The 17,454-nt window shown below is 38.0% G+C and overlaps 1 protein-coding gene and 1 pseudogene across 3 annotated transcripts; one reads left to right on the top strand and one right to left on the bottom strand.

The window, feature by feature from the left end:
• Positions 1 to 3,639, top strand: part of LOC140944926 (uncharacterized) — a 65,983-nt pseudogene extending 62,344 nt beyond the window's left edge.
• Positions 3,640 to 3,658: 19 nt separating this feature from the next.
• LOC140944917 (WD repeat-containing protein 25-like) lies at positions 3,659 to 17,360 on the bottom strand. Of its 3 annotated transcripts, XR_012166706.1 has the most exons (6): positions 16,403 to 17,360; positions 14,975 to 15,105; positions 14,161 to 14,331; positions 13,204 to 13,344; positions 4,324 to 4,523; positions 3,659 to 3,778 (listed from the first exon to the last, which is right to left on the bottom strand). XR_012166706.1 is itself a non-coding variant. In XM_073394024.1 (5 exons), the coding sequence occupies exons 1-5, from the start codon at positions 17,274 to 17,276 to the stop codon at positions 4,380 to 4,382; spliced, it is 1,461 nt and encodes a 486-aa protein (XP_073250125.1). In that variant the 5' UTR covers positions 17,277 to 17,360; the 3' UTR covers positions 4,311 to 4,379. The 3 variants fall into 3 exon arrangements, 2 of the variants coding, with proteins under 2 accessions (XP_073250125.1, XP_073250123.1); XM_073394024.1 differs by lacking the exon at positions 3,659 to 3,778 and having other exon boundaries at positions 4,311 to 4,523; XM_073394022.1 differs by lacking the exons at positions 3,659 to 3,778; positions 4,324 to 4,523 and adding an exon at positions 11,311 to 11,749.
• Between the last annotated feature and the right edge of the window lie 94 nt (positions 17,361 to 17,454).

The raw sequence follows: 17,454 nt of genomic DNA, 5'->3' as shown, positions 1-17,454 counted from the left end.
TGCAGGTTAACGTTCAAAATCACAGATCAGCTAATCTCTTGAATCTGCACCCCATAGACATTCGGAGGCTGATTCAAACGCGATACCTTTTGTTGAAAAAAAAAAACTCCTTTTTTTTTGTAGTTTTAGACCGTTATGATTTAAAATGAATATTCGGGAATTTTTATCCATCATTTGATCTTAACTATCGTTTGCTTTATGATATTTTCAATGTCTGTTATCCTGAGGGCTTGTCCATGTAATTTTTCACTAGCCTCCCCGCAGACGTCCTTTGGGGTTTGTTTGTCACGCATTCATTTCTCCCCCACGGAGGTGGAGAAATGAGTGCGTGACAAACGAACCCCAAAGGACGTCCGCGGGGAGGCTAATTTTTCAGTTAATTAAAAGGAATGCAGTCTGTCCAATATTCCTTCTACTTTGCAGTAGTAGCCACATGTAGTCATCGACTACCTATTTTTATCTCCAACTGTCATTTTTGGCCCAAAAAATTAGCATAATAAAGTAGGCAGCCGTGACACAGCCCCTTTAAAATGACGTATTACTTACGTGTTACTTACATCATTGATGTGGTTAAAACATTTTGAAATATTTAGGCCTCAAAAGGCCTAATGTGATCACTCTGAAAAGTTTATTACATTTAAGGCAAAAAGTTATTACTTTTAGGACTTTATTACATTTAGGCCTTCTACAGCATTTGTCATGCTCAGCCCCGGCGGAAGGGTCAACAAGCTAGGCAACAAATTGTTTTCAAGTAGCGGACATACATTGCAACACATGTTGTTAGGATTTTAAGGGGGTCGTTTCCATTTTAAAATCAGTTGACGTTACTAATTAGGAATGAGTCGATGTTCTGCTCTAGTGACTGTGGTTATCAATTTTATTTCCCGAAATCACGCTTTCACGGTCAAACGTGCTCTGATCACGTATGGCAAAGAGACTTGAGTTACTATTCGCTGTTAAATCATTTCATAGTGAGTCGGTTATACGGAGGGGAGTTAAAGCATTGCACTTTCGGCTGTGATTTCACCAAACATGCACAAGATTTTGCAACAAATTCCATGTAGAATTAAACAAACACTGTGACCAACAGTGCGGAGAGAACACTGAACAGCAGGATAATGCGGAACCGTGACTTTGCGGCTGGGGGAGCCCAACACCATGTACAGGTCAATGCCCCTTGAAAAAATTCAACCAATCGAATTGATTGTTCGTACACTACTTTAAACTCGAAACGTCTTATATGAGCTCATTTTGAATTTAACAGCAGCCGGTGCAACAGATACTGAAGAGAAGACACTTAGTTACCCGAAGAAATATGGGGTGCTTTCAAGGCCTGGCTATCTTAATCGTTGTATGCACAGTAATAATATGTACTCTGCAAATTCTGTGTTTCTTTCTGTCGAAGAAAACCAGAAACGTTTCGTCATCGAGGATAAATGAAGACTTGAAGGGACATAATCGCGAACCCGGAAATCCAAGGAAAATCAACATACAGTGGCCTCACTTGAATCGAAGAAAACAACCAATCGAACATAGCGAACGACCATTCAATCAGGTAGGCTTCATGACCATTACATAGCCTGAACAATTGTGACGACAATTAATGATTATATATTTATAATTTCCAGTTTACAGCCTAATTTGCACGCGCATAAAATTAGCTCAAAACACGATCGTGACTACAACATCCAAGCTGAATTTAAGCTAGCTTAAATGCTTCTCACATTCATTACACGCATCTCTTTTTGCGAAGATGTCAGGTTCAGGTTTTGGACACTTTTCGATACGCAGCTAATGAATTTTATTCGAAAATATTGTTTACTGTTTATTCTAGACTTTTAATATAAGAACTTTAAAAACCTATTTGCAGTATAAGTTTACTGTGTAAAGGGTCAACGAGGCATCGTTTTTTGAAGTGACAACTTCAAGAAGTTGCGAGGCCGTCAATGGGTTTCATAATGTTACGTTTGGCCCGGGTTGTAAAGCAATAATATATTTCTGCTCAGTGTTTCGGTAAGATTCGTGGTTTCAACCTTTGAAATTAAAGCTTTCTCGGCTGTTGGGAGTTTTTCCCCCGTTTGTCGGCCATTGTTTTAAGCGGGCGCGGGAACCTGAAGTAAAATTACGTCACGTTGTTTACGAAGTTTGATTGGTCAGTTATCTCTTCTTCTCGTTCCAAATATGGTACTTTCGAAAATGAATAATCACGAGCATCGGACAAAGCAAACATATGAGAGTTACACGTTTCAACCCCTTATGAGTTTCTGGTAGTAGTGTAAACAAATAATAGCATAATTTGTGCGTGATATTTGGCATAAATACCACTCGTGATATTTCGAAATTGTCTCAAATCTCACTCGCCTAAGGGCTCGTGAAATTATGTATAACAATTTCGAAATATCACTTGTGGTATTAATACCAAATATCACTACAAATCATGCGATTACCTATACTTATTACACCCATACCTGCCCATAACGGCCACCTCTCCACACGGCCAATTTCTTCTGTCCCCCAGGTGGCCGATGTGGCGAGGTTCGACTAACTTTCGACTGTATTTAATGGATTTTTTTTAAAAATTCTTTCCTTAGGCTTTCCCACAATCCAGCTGGATAATAGATGTTTTTGCTGATTACATTCAGGCGTAATTGAATTTAAAGAAAAGTGTTTGTTTCGCCCCAGGCAAAGGAAAAAACAGTTATCAAGGTTCATTGGTTAACAAACTAAAGGTTTATAGGTCTAATGGAAAATGTCTTGTTCGGCTTCACTCGGTAATGGTTATAATCTTAAAAGGCAGAAAATTGCCTCGTTTGCCCCCATTGCACCTCCTAAAATCAGACAAATCAAGACTGTTTCTAGTTTACAGGAACGTATAAGCAGGATTAAATGAAGCAAAGCATGATTGCGTATTCATGAACGCACGACTAAATGTCTGCCTTCGATCTCCTTTCTTCATGGTAAAAAAGATAATACCTTTGCGGAGTCTTCACTAGTTTGACGACTTCTCATCAACAGACAAGAATCAAGTGCCAGTGTCGAATAATTTCAAGACTGTATGAGGTGGTAATCAATCTAGACAGTAGCATAAGATAAGTTTTGATTTTCGCTCCTATACACTTCGTCTGGAATCGGAGACCAAGGCGGAAAAAATGATTATTGGAAAAGGAAGTAAACAAGATGTTGTCATCGGCATATCTACTGATAGTGAATAGGTAACAAGTCTCGAAGATTATGACAACATGATAAAGTTATTGTTTAGGTTATGGACAGAAGTGGACTGTCATCTTGAGCGCTGTTAACGGACTGCAAAATTGTGCGACTTAAACTCGAAAGGGGATAAAGCTTGGTAAAGCACTAGCTCGTTCAAGGCACACGTTACTTTACATGCTAGAGGTACAGGGTCGTCGACTCTTTGTTAGTCCGGTCCAAGTTAGCAAAACAGCACAGCTGTAAGAACTCTTGACTGATCCAAATCTCTCTAATCTTAAGATTAAACCTCGCGGTTTGTATCGAAAATAATATGAAAGGTAATTCAAAGTTGTACAGTCAATCACGCCCTGCTGGTTATAGTTTTGCACCATAAGCACTTGATCGTCCAGTACTGTTCTTTTCATGTACAGAGTCCATACACATAGAGACACAAATTTCAAGATGGCATAACTTAATATAAAATTTGACAATAAAAGAATCTTCAGTTGTTACGCAATGTTCTGTTGACCCCAGCATCTTCAGTACTGAACCAGAACCGAAAACGTCATGTTTGCGTGTTCTTTTAGTTCTGTAACAAACGGAAAGCAAACTAGCAGTTAAAAAAGCGTGATAATACACCTCCACTGTTAAATATATGGGTGAAAACAGTGTAACGTACGGTTTTACAAGAGTCGTAGTTCACCGTCTAGTTTAGCGTGGCCAGACAAATTAGTAAAACGAAGGAAAAGATTGCGCGCATGAAGGGTTCTAGGAATTCTCTTTCACTGTTTCTCGGTCGATTGAACGCCAGTTACGCGTAAAATGGGCAACAAATCTGAGAAAATTACATCTAGGTGGTTGGATATGTTGTATAATTTGATGAGATTAGAGGAACCTAGCTGTTTTTGAGAGGGTTTTCTTCTAAGCATTTCAATGTCATTCTTGAAGAAATTCATCAGGCTAGTGAAGTTAATATCTATTTAACACTTTGGCTATGGTTTGAGAACAATTAAATAGATATTTCAGTGTCATACTTGTTAGTAATTTAGAAATTTGCCGTGGAGCAGCTTTTACAAAACGGGCCAATATTAATCCTTCTGCCCGACTAACAGAGAGCGAAACAGACAAGCTCACCTGCTTGGCACGAATCACACTCGCATATATTCTCTTCAGGGCTGCGACGATTGAGTTTACAACCATTTTTTAAGCACCAAATTACAGCGCTGACGATGATGAACGCCAAGAGCATCATGAATCCCATCATGGTTTCTCTCTGGAAAGGAGGTCGTCAGCAGCACTTGGCTATCTTCCAGATTAATGAATTTCAAATGAAACTATAAATGATATATAAAAACTCATCTAACGTCAATCAAAACTGCTCAGCCTGCCCCGCGCGCAATTTTTTTTAATCAAATGCCCGAGGCTAAAAGGACACTGTTCCTTGTGAAATGACATTTTGCGGGGAAATTAGTCTGGATAGCTGTAGTGAATGTCTCTTGCCAGAATTAAAAAGATTCGAGGCTTTTTCAAAACAGTACAGAAACGCAAGAACCGTAGACTTTCTTAAAGTCCCTTTGGTTGAGGCCATATACTCGTTGCTCATATACGGTAGGTCGTTCTGTTGGCAAACTATGAGAATATCGGCGTAAAAACATAATTGCCCCCCGCCCCCCCCCGCAGGGAACAGAGGCGTGTTTGATTTTCTGCCAAGAGTGGAAGGTGTTTGTTAGAAGATCCCTATCCCTAAGCCCTGCTTTAAGTTTAAAGTCTGTATTGCCCTTATAGAACGCAAGGGCTTTTCCCTTAGCCTCACTTTCGTAAGAACTGGATGAGATCAAGAGAGTCGAGAGTTAGGGCCATTTTTGTCTATCCGCTTAGCCATTACACACAAATTCAACGGAATTCAACCGCTTCTTTAATCGCACATTGTGTTTGTAGCCAAAATGCAATTATTTTTCACCTCTGCACAATATCCAAATTGATATATCATAATAGGGCAATTACCACTTTGTTGACAAATCGCATTCAAGTCCAAATGACAGGGAAATGAGTGGATAAGAATTTTCTGGAAATCAGCCAGTAATTATGTGCGCACTTTGAGCAAAAAGGCAAGTTAAACCGTTGTCTCCAAAACTGTTTCGTATCTGAAAAGTCACGTTCAACCACACATGCCAATGACTGTTTTACCGTTCAAAATTATTAATATTTTAGTTTCCAGGTGTTATCACTTAGTTACGATCCCTCTCCCCTCCAAACAACGCTTTCAAACAAGGAATAATAGGTAAAAAAACTCAGCAGGTGTTATTTTAAGAACTATAAATTAGAGGAAAGAAATGGCGCGCTCAGAACGAATTAGCTTGTTTTTTAAAAAAGTGTTGACATACAATTTTTTAGAGTCGATTGGCGTCATGGCGAAAAGTTTCTTGACGTAAGATTTCATGTAGAATCTAATCTAAATAGAGAGAAAACTGCATATTTTGCCTCCACTATACACCCAAAAAACTAACGCACTAACTGAAGGAGTGGAAGGTGTTTGTTAGCAGATGTCATTCTCCTCAACTCTGCTGAAAACGACTTTTTTGCCCACTGATAGACGGCAAGCTTTTCCTTAAACACGTACACCTTTGTGTGAACTTTGTAAAATTTTTTTGACGTCATCTGTGATCTACATGTTTTTATTATAACTTAAAAATGATAAAAAAAACTTTACACAATTTAAAGAGATATGCTAAATAAAATACACTGTCTTCTAAAAGCTAATAACCAACTAATAAAAATGCTATCAAATCTACTAAAAACTACCACTAAAAAAATCCTACTGATCCTCTGTGTGAACTAAATGCGTGATCAAGAGAAGCTAAGAGAGTTGAAAATTGCTTAAGTTAATCGGAATTCAAGCGCTTTCTGTAATTACACATTGCGTTTGTAGCCAAGTCCAACGTTTTTTCCTCGGTTCAATATCTAAATTGGTATATCATAATAGGGAAATTACCGCTTGAAAAATGGTATTCAAATGTAAATTAGTAGATAAGAAAGTTCTAGAAGTCAGCCCCGAGGGCAACTGGTTACAAGTAAAACCCTTGTCTTCAAACTCTTTTTAAGTCCCGTTCAACACATGCCAAGTTAAAGTTGTACTGTTAAAATTATTTTAATAATCTTAACGGTAAATATTTTAATGATTTAAAAACGGTAAATATTTTTACTAATAGTTTAAAAATGTTAAAACATTTTAGTCTTCGGGTGTCATCGCTTAGTTACAACCCTTGGCTGGGAAAACACACCGGAAACAGCTGAAAAGGGCTAGAAGGTGGCATTTTTAAACAGTTTATTGCAATTAGGTTCATTTTAACCAAAATTATCAAACAAATGGCTGTTCCTTCGTGCTTGCTTAAAAACGAGGCCTAAATACAAAAGAATCTTTCACACCGTTCTGCGGAACGGACGTAAATGTTGTTTTTCTTTTCAACAAAGAAAACTGATAGAACCTAGTGATTAAAATGCAATGAGTAAACATTGAACAAAAGAAGGGAAGCTAAGTGTAAGCTGCGTAAACACTGAATAAAAGGAAGTGTTACACTTTCTTATCAAGCTTCTGCCGAGGATTTCTCTTAATCAATGCGATATCATAAAAAAGAAACAGCAACGTATTTTCGAGGCCCTCGTAGCGGGGTACGTATGTTCTTAATTTAATAGTCTGAATTGCATAAACTCTCGTCTTCGTCTACATTTCATAAAGTGACATTTTCAGCAAATTATAATAAACGCGTCAAAGTTTGAAAACACGAGATTTCATTTTTAACGTGGCGTTTTCGCTGGCGTCGCCGTCATCGATGCTAAAGCTCCCTATAAAGGAGGAAGCCATGTATCTGTCAATAATACAAATACTATTACTAAATACTATTGTATTTGTAGCTGTCTTTGTCGCGGACTAAATGAATTTGGGTTAGGGTTAGGTTTTTTTTGGCCCGAGGCAAAGAGAGTCACTTTTTTCTGCTTTACTGGTTAACACACGAACACTCCACTGATAACGCTACTGAAATTGAAAAATTTTAGTGGTTCTCATTCATTCTCTCTAATGGCTACCGCTAAAATTGGGCGCTCTTTTCGTTACGCCTTGTCCTCCAGAACATTATTTACGAAGCGAAACGAAAATTGAGCCTGATCTCAGGTTAGGAAACCATCAAAACTACAAACATCGTCGGGTGACATTAGCCCCCTAGTGGGCTTTTAATAATGCCTGACGGTATGCTAAAGGCAAAGCCACAAATTAGCTAAAAAATCAATAGGTGTTATTTTAAGAAGTGTCCATTTAAAGGAAACACCTAGCGCGCTCAGAACTTATTAACTTGTTTTTTGTAAAATATTGACACAATTAGGGTGGTGTGGCATCACGGCGGAAAATTTCTTGGCGTAAGATTTTCTGATGTAGAATTAAATCTCATGGTCTCTCAGTGATTCTTTTTAGATAGGGTATATCTTTCTCAAAAGTAACTTAAAAAAAAAAGAAAAGAAAAGAAAAGCAGGTGGAATTTTGAAGCTGTTTATCACAATTTTGTTCATTTTAACAAAATTACCTCACAAATGACAGTCATGGAAACGAAGCGTTAATTCAAAAGAATCTTTTCACGCCGTTTTGCTGATCATCCCAGTAATAGCCCACCTTGGACATACTGAAATTCTAACACGACTCCGAGGCTTTCTGGTCATTTTTTTCTATTGACTATTTTCGAATCCCCCATAATACACTCTGTTTGCCCCCCAAATTTTGCATAAGTTATTGTCTTCAAATGCTCTTGGGAAAATGCAGTACTCCCAGGAGCATTTCAAAACAATGGTTTATGCAGAATTTGGGGGGCAAACAGAGTGTATTATGGGGAATTCGAAAATAGAGAATATTTGGTTTGGTTTTCTTTTTGCTCAAGTGCCCTCAGGGAATTGCGAGACAAAGGAGTCTTGAAAAATAAGCAATTTTGTCCCTAAAGCCTCATAGTCATGTTAGAAAAATATATCGAAGGTGGGCTATATATATGGTGTGTTCTTCTTTTAAAGAAACAAAACTGATTAAAACTAGTAAACAAATAACTATGATGCTAAATGAAAAAGATAAGTGAAAACTAAAGGGTGCTCACTCAAAATGTCTCTAAAACTACTAAATGTAGAGAAAGGAAAGCATACCAACACCTGTTTCAAAATAACGTCTGTAACCGCCATTTTCCTTTAATGACCAACCGTGCTTTCAAAACAAAAAGGAAGTAACAACGAAAACATCTTCTTTGTTATTTCATCTTGAAACAAAACATTTTAGTCTTAATACTGACTGCACACCGTAGATATATCATGCTAATTCTAGGACCAAATGAAATATCTATTAAATTGGCCAGCTGGTAAATGTAACGAACGTTTGTAAGTTATCTCCAGTCCACACCACTAAAAACAGCACTAAAAGTGGAACCTAATGATCCGTTACTTACACGAATGAGTAAAACTGCCAACATACTATTGTTCTGTTCCATATGTTCGCCAGTGTTCGAACAAAAAACGACAAAATAGGAAGTTTTAAAGATAAAGCAATTAAATTACTTTATGGTTCAACAACCCGCCACAGGCTTTTTAAGTTGTAACCTAGGACAAAGTGTTTTTGGAGCAACCCCTTCAACATTTGAAGGTGCATTGAACGGTGAAGTCTTAAAACCGCTAAAAAAAAAGTGTTTAAAAAGTGTTTGTCCTGAAAAACATGAGCTGTACATTATGAAGAAATTATGATTACCGTTTTACTGATCTGTGCCGGGAGGGGAATTTATATCAACCTGAGAGAACCAACGAGTATATATTTAGTTCATTATCAAATATATAAGAACAGCTAGCACTAAAACTGCTAGCTTTAAGTTTTGCAGTTTTCGTAGTGAATCGCGTATCACGCACGCGCTAGTGCGTTGTGCTTGTATTTTTATCGGGAATCTTGTTCATTCAGCGTGCTTAGTTAAAAATTTTACCAAAACAATAGAAATAACAATTGACTTTTTCTTTATTTGGAAGTAGTGCGATATTAAGATTTGACCTTTTTTGATCGAAAAAAGCCAGCATTGCCTTCTTGAGATGATCGTAAGGGACGGTGTGCGCGTCTGGGTCTTTCTATGCCTTCAAAATGGATATTACGTATACGATAAACGTGTAAGTGGTAAATAAATATTCATCGGCATTCTATGCCCTTTCAAAAACTGCTTACAGTAGCTCACGTACAAACAAAGCCCGGAGAGGAAACAAGTGTCCTTTGAGCTTCCTTTGATCCGTGACATGACATGTCTGAATGGCTTCGTAGTCAATTTGCATGTTTAAATTTTCCATCTCGAATTGTGATGTGGCTTTCCAAAATGGCACGGATATATATTACTGATATCAGTGGGTTGAGTCACTGCAATGCCCCGCCTAAGCTTGTAACTAATTGGATAGACTCATTTCGTTTACTATGTGTCAAGCTAGGATACCGGTACGGTGGTCGATTAAATGTACCACTAATATCGTCAGATAAGTCTTGTTCTTCAACTAGCGGCAACAAAACTGAGAAGAAGACACTTAAAGAAATCATGGAGTCCTGTCAAGACCTCGATATCTTAATCGTTGTTGTATAAAAACAATATACCACTTCAGTTCAACAGGTTCTGTAAATACCGGGACACTTTTTGCCTTACACGACATCAGCTAACTGTAGTTGCTGCATAATTCTTCGGACCGGGAATTACAAGGGTGGTCAGTTTTGTCGGCAGGCCTCAAGCTCGCGTAATGCTTTGTTTTACTTGGGTCTCTTTGCCAAGCAGCTAGACTGTTCACAGTCCTCTATTTTTTCGTGAGATCGTTCAGATATACTGCGTCTTACCGTCACGGGTATGTACTGCGGGCGCTTCCTCCCAAACCACCCCCGCCCCCTAAGTAGTTTTGACACTTATGCAAGATGGCAGCCCGTAACGCAAAGCGCTCGATCTCGATGATCTTACGGAAAAATAGAGGACTGTGAACAGTCTACCAAGCAGCTACCTGTGTTGCGGGCGTTAAAGGTGTTCTTTCCATCCAGTGACGAATCGTTGTTGTCAATGTTATCAGCTGTGAACTTCGTGAACTTGCCCGGGTTTAGATTGGGTGGGACAATGGTGCCGTTTTTCTGAGACATGCCCAGGATTAAACTCCCTCGACCAAACAGCGAAAATAACTAATATTACGAAATTTTGCAAGGCCATGGACGAAAAGTGACAAGAAAATGCAAATGAGGTCTAGAAAGGCCCTCGACGAAACAGCGAAAATTACGAAAACTACTAAAAAATTGGACAATAACAAATATTACGAAATTTTGTTGGGCAATTAACGAAAAGTGACGAGGAATGTAAATGAGGTCGAGGATATAATGAATGACCAAGGGACTGACCAAATACATTCGCTATAACGAGGTTTCCTTATATTGAGGTTCTTTTCCATATATTTATTTACTATAACTGGGGCGAGGAATATTGTTCGTTACACCGAGGAGTTTCGTATGTACAGGTTTGTTAAATCGCGGTTCCACTCTACAGCCCTGGCTTTAAAGAGTCAAGATATAAAATACTGTGGTTTTGCGTTTTACTTTGTTTTTTTACAATGTACAGTGGTTAGGGAGACACATTTTATTATTTTATTTTATTGCATGGCAAAAGGGCCATTATTAGTTGCCTGTAAATGAGCAACTCAGAAGCAAAACAAGGACATCAAAAAAGATTTTGAGCTTATTACACAAAAGAAGAGTTTGTTTGAAAACAACTGCATTTAAAATGTTAAAAATGTTGGGAGTTGAATGTGTAACATGGCTATAGGTCATTTGAACCTCCCATTTGCACAAACAAAAGTGATATCATTGTCAAATACAAGACATTATTTAGTGATTATTCGTCTGACAGGTGTGATCTATATACTATCATTTAACTATTCAATTTTGTTGATTGTGTGTATTGCACATGTAAGATCTCAAAGGAGAAAAAGTGTTTCAAAAACCATAATATATTTTATATCAAAATCATTCATGATTAATAGCTTTTAAGATTTATGATCAATGAATATGGTGTTTATAATTTTAACGATTAAAAAGAGATTTTACAGAAAATAAATAGAAGGACTACCATGCCCTAAAGTAGGCGAAATATGAAAACACTTTTCTCTTGAAAATAAAAAGTCCAAAGAGACAATAAAGTGTATGGACAGTTGAGAATTAAACTTAAAACTATAAAAGACAGATAAATATCTTACTTAGAGAAATTTTGATGAGAGTCAAAAATTAATAGTTATTGTACATTTAATACACTCCAGTACAATAATGTTACTTCCAGACTTTGACTTGTCCCTCCCACCCACAACTAGCAACACAGTTTGGCAGGGTGGGGTGGAAAGCAACATCCATACATGGCAGAGAGTGAGCCTGTAATGTTCTCACCATGTGGGATGTGTGATGATCATAAAAATAAATTTGTCCATCTGCAGAACCAGAGGTAATGATTGAACCATCAGGGCTAAAATCACACCCAATGTGATATCCACTCACCTAACAGTAAAAGGTTAATCCAGAATTTAATATGTATGCATTATTGACCACTTGTGAAGTCAAGATACACTGTAGCTGGATATTTGCCAAGTTTTCCTTGTGTTTTTATGGACCAAGATGAAGTCGAGGTAAAAAAAAAAATGCGAAAAAGAACGAGGCCAATATCCAGCCATCTTGACCAAACAAGCTGGGTCAATAAAGACTAACTAACTGGGAAATCCTAAATGGGCAAGATGGGCCATCTTAGGTTCATGCCTGGTCCGTAACACAAATATCTCATGTGCTAATCCTAACTGTCTGTTTGTACACTTTTATATAACAAAGAGGAAAGGATTGTAATTGATCACTATTATTGCTATGATTATCTCATAACAAGCAAGACGTGATTAGAATAGACCCTTTCAAGGTTTTTTTAACTTTTAACATGGACCAGTCAGGAAAAATCCGTTGACACCACTGAAATAAGAGCGCCTAAAAATTAGTAATAAGTTTTAAAGTGGTATGTATTAAGCAAGCGAGGATATACCTCCACAAAGTTGTAAAAATTTACAGACGTTTGTATGGTTGGTGGCAAGTTTGTGCCCCCCCTCCCCCCCCCCCCCCCCCCACAATACAAACATCTGTAAAATTTTGGGACTTTGAGGACCTATATCTTCATTAGTTTTCAACAAATCATTTGCAAACTTGGTAATTTTACTAATTAATAAAAGTCCTCTTTCCAGCAGAATGGATTGGTTTTTCCCTAACTTGTCCATGCCAAAAATTGAAAAAAACTATGGAAGGGAATATTTAGCCCTTGTAATCTGGCTCACTAACTAGTTAGAGTCCACACACCAGTGTTTTGAAATTCTACTCATACACATAGAAAAAAAGTGCTTGGCACTCTCTTTATTGTTTAAGTGTATAGTGCTGCTGTTTTAGGCTTAAGGGTGCTTTACGTTAAGTTTTAAGTCTGCCATCATTTCTATAAAAAAAAGATGACTAAATAGTAGACTATTCTTTTAATCTCAATTTATTTTTACAAAATTAATGAAGTTATTTACAATACAGTATAAATAATAATAAAATGAAAATCATGTACTTGTGTTGTCTTGGAAGTCTTTATTTACATCAGATAGCAAGTTGATTATTATGAACAAACGATGTAGAGGCAGATGAGCAGAAACAAGACAAAATTGCACATTAAAATGCTGAAAGTGACACTACTCTATTGTACAATGAATGAACACTGCTGTAGTGTTGATTTGGGACAATCCTGGAGGTAGGGGATTTGCCCTCTCTATTTGTCCCCACTGCAGGGCATTTAGCTCCTTTAGTGCCCCTGCCATAAGGAGTTTGCCGTCCACAATAGGGGGAGGGGTATGGGTGCCCATGGAAATGACTGTACAGAATAAAGTGTAACCCATTTTCTAAGGGATTCATTATTTATAAGTAACAGAAATTGAATATAATACCTTGTGGCCCTCATATCTTTTGAACTTGTTTAGCTTGTATGGCTTCCTTGTTGAGAACAAAGCAATGTAATCTCCATTGGACTGGGCCACAAAATGAGCTTCATGAGGATGGACTTTTAAGCAAGTACAAGTGAAGGCTTCCTGGATCACAACAAAAAAATTGAAGATAACAATTTTTATTTTAACTCTCTCAAGTGTGAGATTCCAACTCTAATAGTAGGTTTACATGCACAATGCTGTGATTCATAATAACTGTCTTTACCAGTCAAATTATGTTTGATTGTTCTAGAGATCTTTTTGTCACCTCTAGAGAACTGCCATTAGACAACAGTTTTCTCATATGCAATAACAAAAAACATGTTTTGAAGCAGACAATGTCCTGCTTATATCCTGGGAGAGGACACTCCTCCATGGGCTTCAACCCTCTACCCTTTTATACACCATTTTTGACAGAAATTGTACCTCTTTCATATACCCTCTATTGACAAAAAAAATGTGACCCCTTTTCACATACCTAGTTTAGAACACTTTAACTGTTGTAAATGCACCATCATTCTAATATGTATAAATAATAAAACCAGGAAGTTGTCTTATTTCTTCACAGCCATAAACTGATAAAGTACATCTGTTGGCCCCTTTTGTCTTTTCACACAGCAAAATGACAAATTCTCTTACATCAACTAATGCAATCCCTACCTTCTCGTATATCTGAAGCCTGACAAAGGTACACCTTTAGGCAGAGCTCTGGTATATAGACCATTATAGGGAGTACCCCCCCTGGAGGGGCTAATGAACACTTTGGTCCCATTTTCAGGAAGACAATGGTGACTTTGTGTTTTCTTCAGAACTTATAAACAGAACAATCATACTGATTAAATAGGAAAACCCTGTTCCTAAAATTATATAAATAATGCATATTTGCATTTCAAATAGGAGGGATTAATGCTGAAGACGGACCTGATAGATTTGATTGGATAATACTGCAGTTGATCTAAAATCCCAGACCATGATTCCTTTGTCCGTAGAATTTCTCTTGACCACTTCAGCAGCAGAGACAAACTCATCTCCTCCAGGAAGAAATGCTATGTCCTGTACTTGGCCAAAAAGAGCAGAGTATGTTGATGTGATCTGTGAGGCAAAATTATATGAAAATGCTGTCTTTTTGTTTTAAAATCTTATAAGTTTGGGTCCCAGTCTGCAACCTTCTTACAAAAAACTGTTCTTACTTGGCATTTTTTTTCACCAGTTATAACTATTTTTTTCCTATTCAGTATTTGGCGTGCTATGTAAAAATAATTAATTTATTCAAACAGTTCAATGGAAAACAGTTTTCTTTTGCAAGTGATGTAAAAACATAGATTATGTACAACAGCAGATTCCAGGTCTCAAAATAATGGCCATTCAACAGACGATGTCCAGCCAAGATGGCCATTTGTCTGAACAAACATTTGGTTTACTGGTCATTTTGACTGGACACAAACAAGGGACCAGAAAAAAAAATATATTTACATAGCATTACGTTTCAAGGGGACAAACATCCTTTTACTCTATGTTTTAGCTTGTTGGGGTAGGATATTCATGTTATTATCGTGTTTTTTTAACATTATAACTGGCCAGAAGAGAGACGTGACTGACAAAACATTTCTCTGGAGGGTCAGCATGACTGCCAGAAGTCCCCAGCAATCTTATTTTGAGCCCTTAGATTCTATTTCATGAGTTAAGTGGCACTCTGAGAACAGTTTGTTAAAAAATATGCATTCTGTAGACTTACATTTCCAGTTCTTGTATCCCAACATAGGATGGCAGATTTGAAAGTCCCAGACAAAAATAATGCTGGATCTGTTGGGTGAAACTGGACACAGGTAGCAAAGTTTTTGTGAGGAAATTTAATGATTTCTTGCCCTGAAAAAAACATTAAAGGTAGAGCACATTAAACTACACCTTCTACAAATGACACTCACTCACTCACTTGGTCGCCCGAAGGCGGGCAACCACTAGATCTTTCCACAGCCTCTTATCAGCCATCAGTGCAGCAATCTCACTTGCTTCGAATGCCCCAGTATCCCTCTTAAGAGTGTCAATATAGGTAGTATTCGGTCTTCCTCTCCCGCGATGGCCAAATGACAACATTGTCTATTTGTGGATACTATCTTGCTGTTTTGAGAGATCTACAATGTTTTTTTTATTAGGATTTTCACCTTCAGATTTTAAGTTTTTAGGGTAGAAGGAGAATGTGGGGTGAGAAGAGGGGAAAGTCTGGGGGAGGAAGGGTTTGCACAGTTGGCTAGTGCACAGCCTTCTGTGTGGGAATTCCCTAGTTCGATTCCCAGGTGTGACCTCAAATCCGTCTTTCACCTTCTTTCCTTTCCGTGTAGCTTTCCGTAGCTTTAAATACCCGTAAAATGAAGCAGTAATGGAGAGGAGGGGGGGGGGGGGGGGGGTAAAACGAGTGCATCATTGGCCTCAGGTTGGTTAATCATATGGCTATTTCGAGCTACTGACATAAAATAAAGACTCTTTACCTTTTTTCTTTGCCCTGATTCACTCCTGGGCCGGGTTGTTCAAAGCAGGGTTAAGATAACCCAGGGTTTCTATAGTGCGAAATTTCAATTCAGATATGAAAGCTTAAAAAGAAAATTCATTTTATTTCTTTTGGTCTACAATTTAATGATTGGATGCTCAACAAAGAATCGAGAAAATTATCCGGGAAAATGCTTTTGAACAAAAGACAAAGCATTCCAGGTTAAAATTTAACCCTGGGTTAGCGCTAATCGGCCTTCGAACAACTGGGCCCTGAGCTATCCCATCAAAGTGCACTTTAGGTTTAAATAGTAATATAATTATTTGTGTTTTATGCACATGTCATAGCAGGGTACACCATCTCCGGTGGCCTGGTAGTCTGTGGCGAGTAAACATGATGTTGGGCCATTAAAATTAATGTTATATTTCAGATATCTAAGGGTGTGGGAAAGCAGTAAATCCCAATGACTTCACAGTGGTTGCTGTCCACTATTTTTACAAAATTTTGAATTTCCCCATCCCTTTTGTTCAAATTTAAATGATTTGTCAAATTCCCCATCCGCCAGGTGTAGAGAACTATTCCCCGACATTCATTGCCCTGGTTAGTCCCAGTTCCTACCCCTGGGACAAGCCAATGACATGTGCATTATCTTCAAACTACAGACATGATTCACATTACCTGTTTCCAAATTAGAAAGTTTAGCAGTTTTGTCATAACCACAACTCAAGATTTTCTCTCCACATAAACTCCACTTGGAGTCTTTCACTGCTGCTGTATGATGCGTAAGTCTCCTGCAGCATGTACTCCCACATGAAGTGTCCCATACACAGACCAAGTGATCCATTGCTGCAGATAATAACAGGTTACCTCTAGTTGGGTTCCAATGCACACAGTTGACTCCTTGCGAATGACCTTCAAAATTTAAATGCAACTGTTTAGGTGGCTGGCATGCGCGAGCTAAATGTTTTCCATCTGATATTTCACAAGGTCTATTAGGTTGCAAATCGACTTCATTTATGGTATGATCAAAATTAGATTTCTCCAGAGCTACATGTAACTGACGTTTAAGTGAAGAGGAGGAACTACCAGGTAAAGCTGTTTGTGCCAATTTTTCTCTTTCCCTCTTTGAGACGTAAGGTTTTACTCTTCTCCCTGATATGCTACTCGAATTTGAATGCTTATATTGAGTCAATGAACTGTTGAAAGCTGGGCTTTTCTTTTCTTGGTTAGAAAAACTCATTGGAAACTGTGGCTCACTAAAAGTTCTTTGTAAAACAATGGAACCATGATCATTTCTCATGGAAGTTTGTTTTGATTTAGAATAACTACACTCATTGAGCCCAAAAGCATTTCTTGCTTCAAGAAACGGCCCCATCTGATTATTATATGTCTGTATGCAGCTTTCTGTAGCACAAACATCTTTGATTTCTTGGTCTTTTCCCTGGTCTGTTCCTGGAAGCTTCACTTCGCGTTTCATGAGGTTTTGTTCATCTTTAGTAGTTCTACCGCTTTCTTCGTCCGAACTGCTGTTATACGCAAGTAGACGTTCCATCCTTCTTTATGTCTGGCTCCAAATCCAGGAAACACGACAAATAAAAGCAAAAGAAGACGACACTTTTACCGCCATTTTGGACAACGTTTGCTCGCTCGTGGTACTTCTCTCGTGTGAGACTGGAATCTACTGACGTCACGAAAAGCTGAGCCAATAGTCACGCAACGAGTTCACGCAA

Source organism: Porites lutea, chromosome 7 (assembly GCF_958299795.1).
Source record: "Porites lutea chromosome 7, jaPorLute2.1, whole genome shotgun sequence".
In the NCBI taxonomy this organism is placed as follows: domain Eukaryota; kingdom Metazoa; phylum Cnidaria; class Anthozoa; order Scleractinia; family Poritidae; genus Porites; species Porites lutea.
The sequence above is the reverse complement of the archived record's forward strand: the minus strand, read 5'-3'. Positions and strand labels throughout refer to the sequence as shown.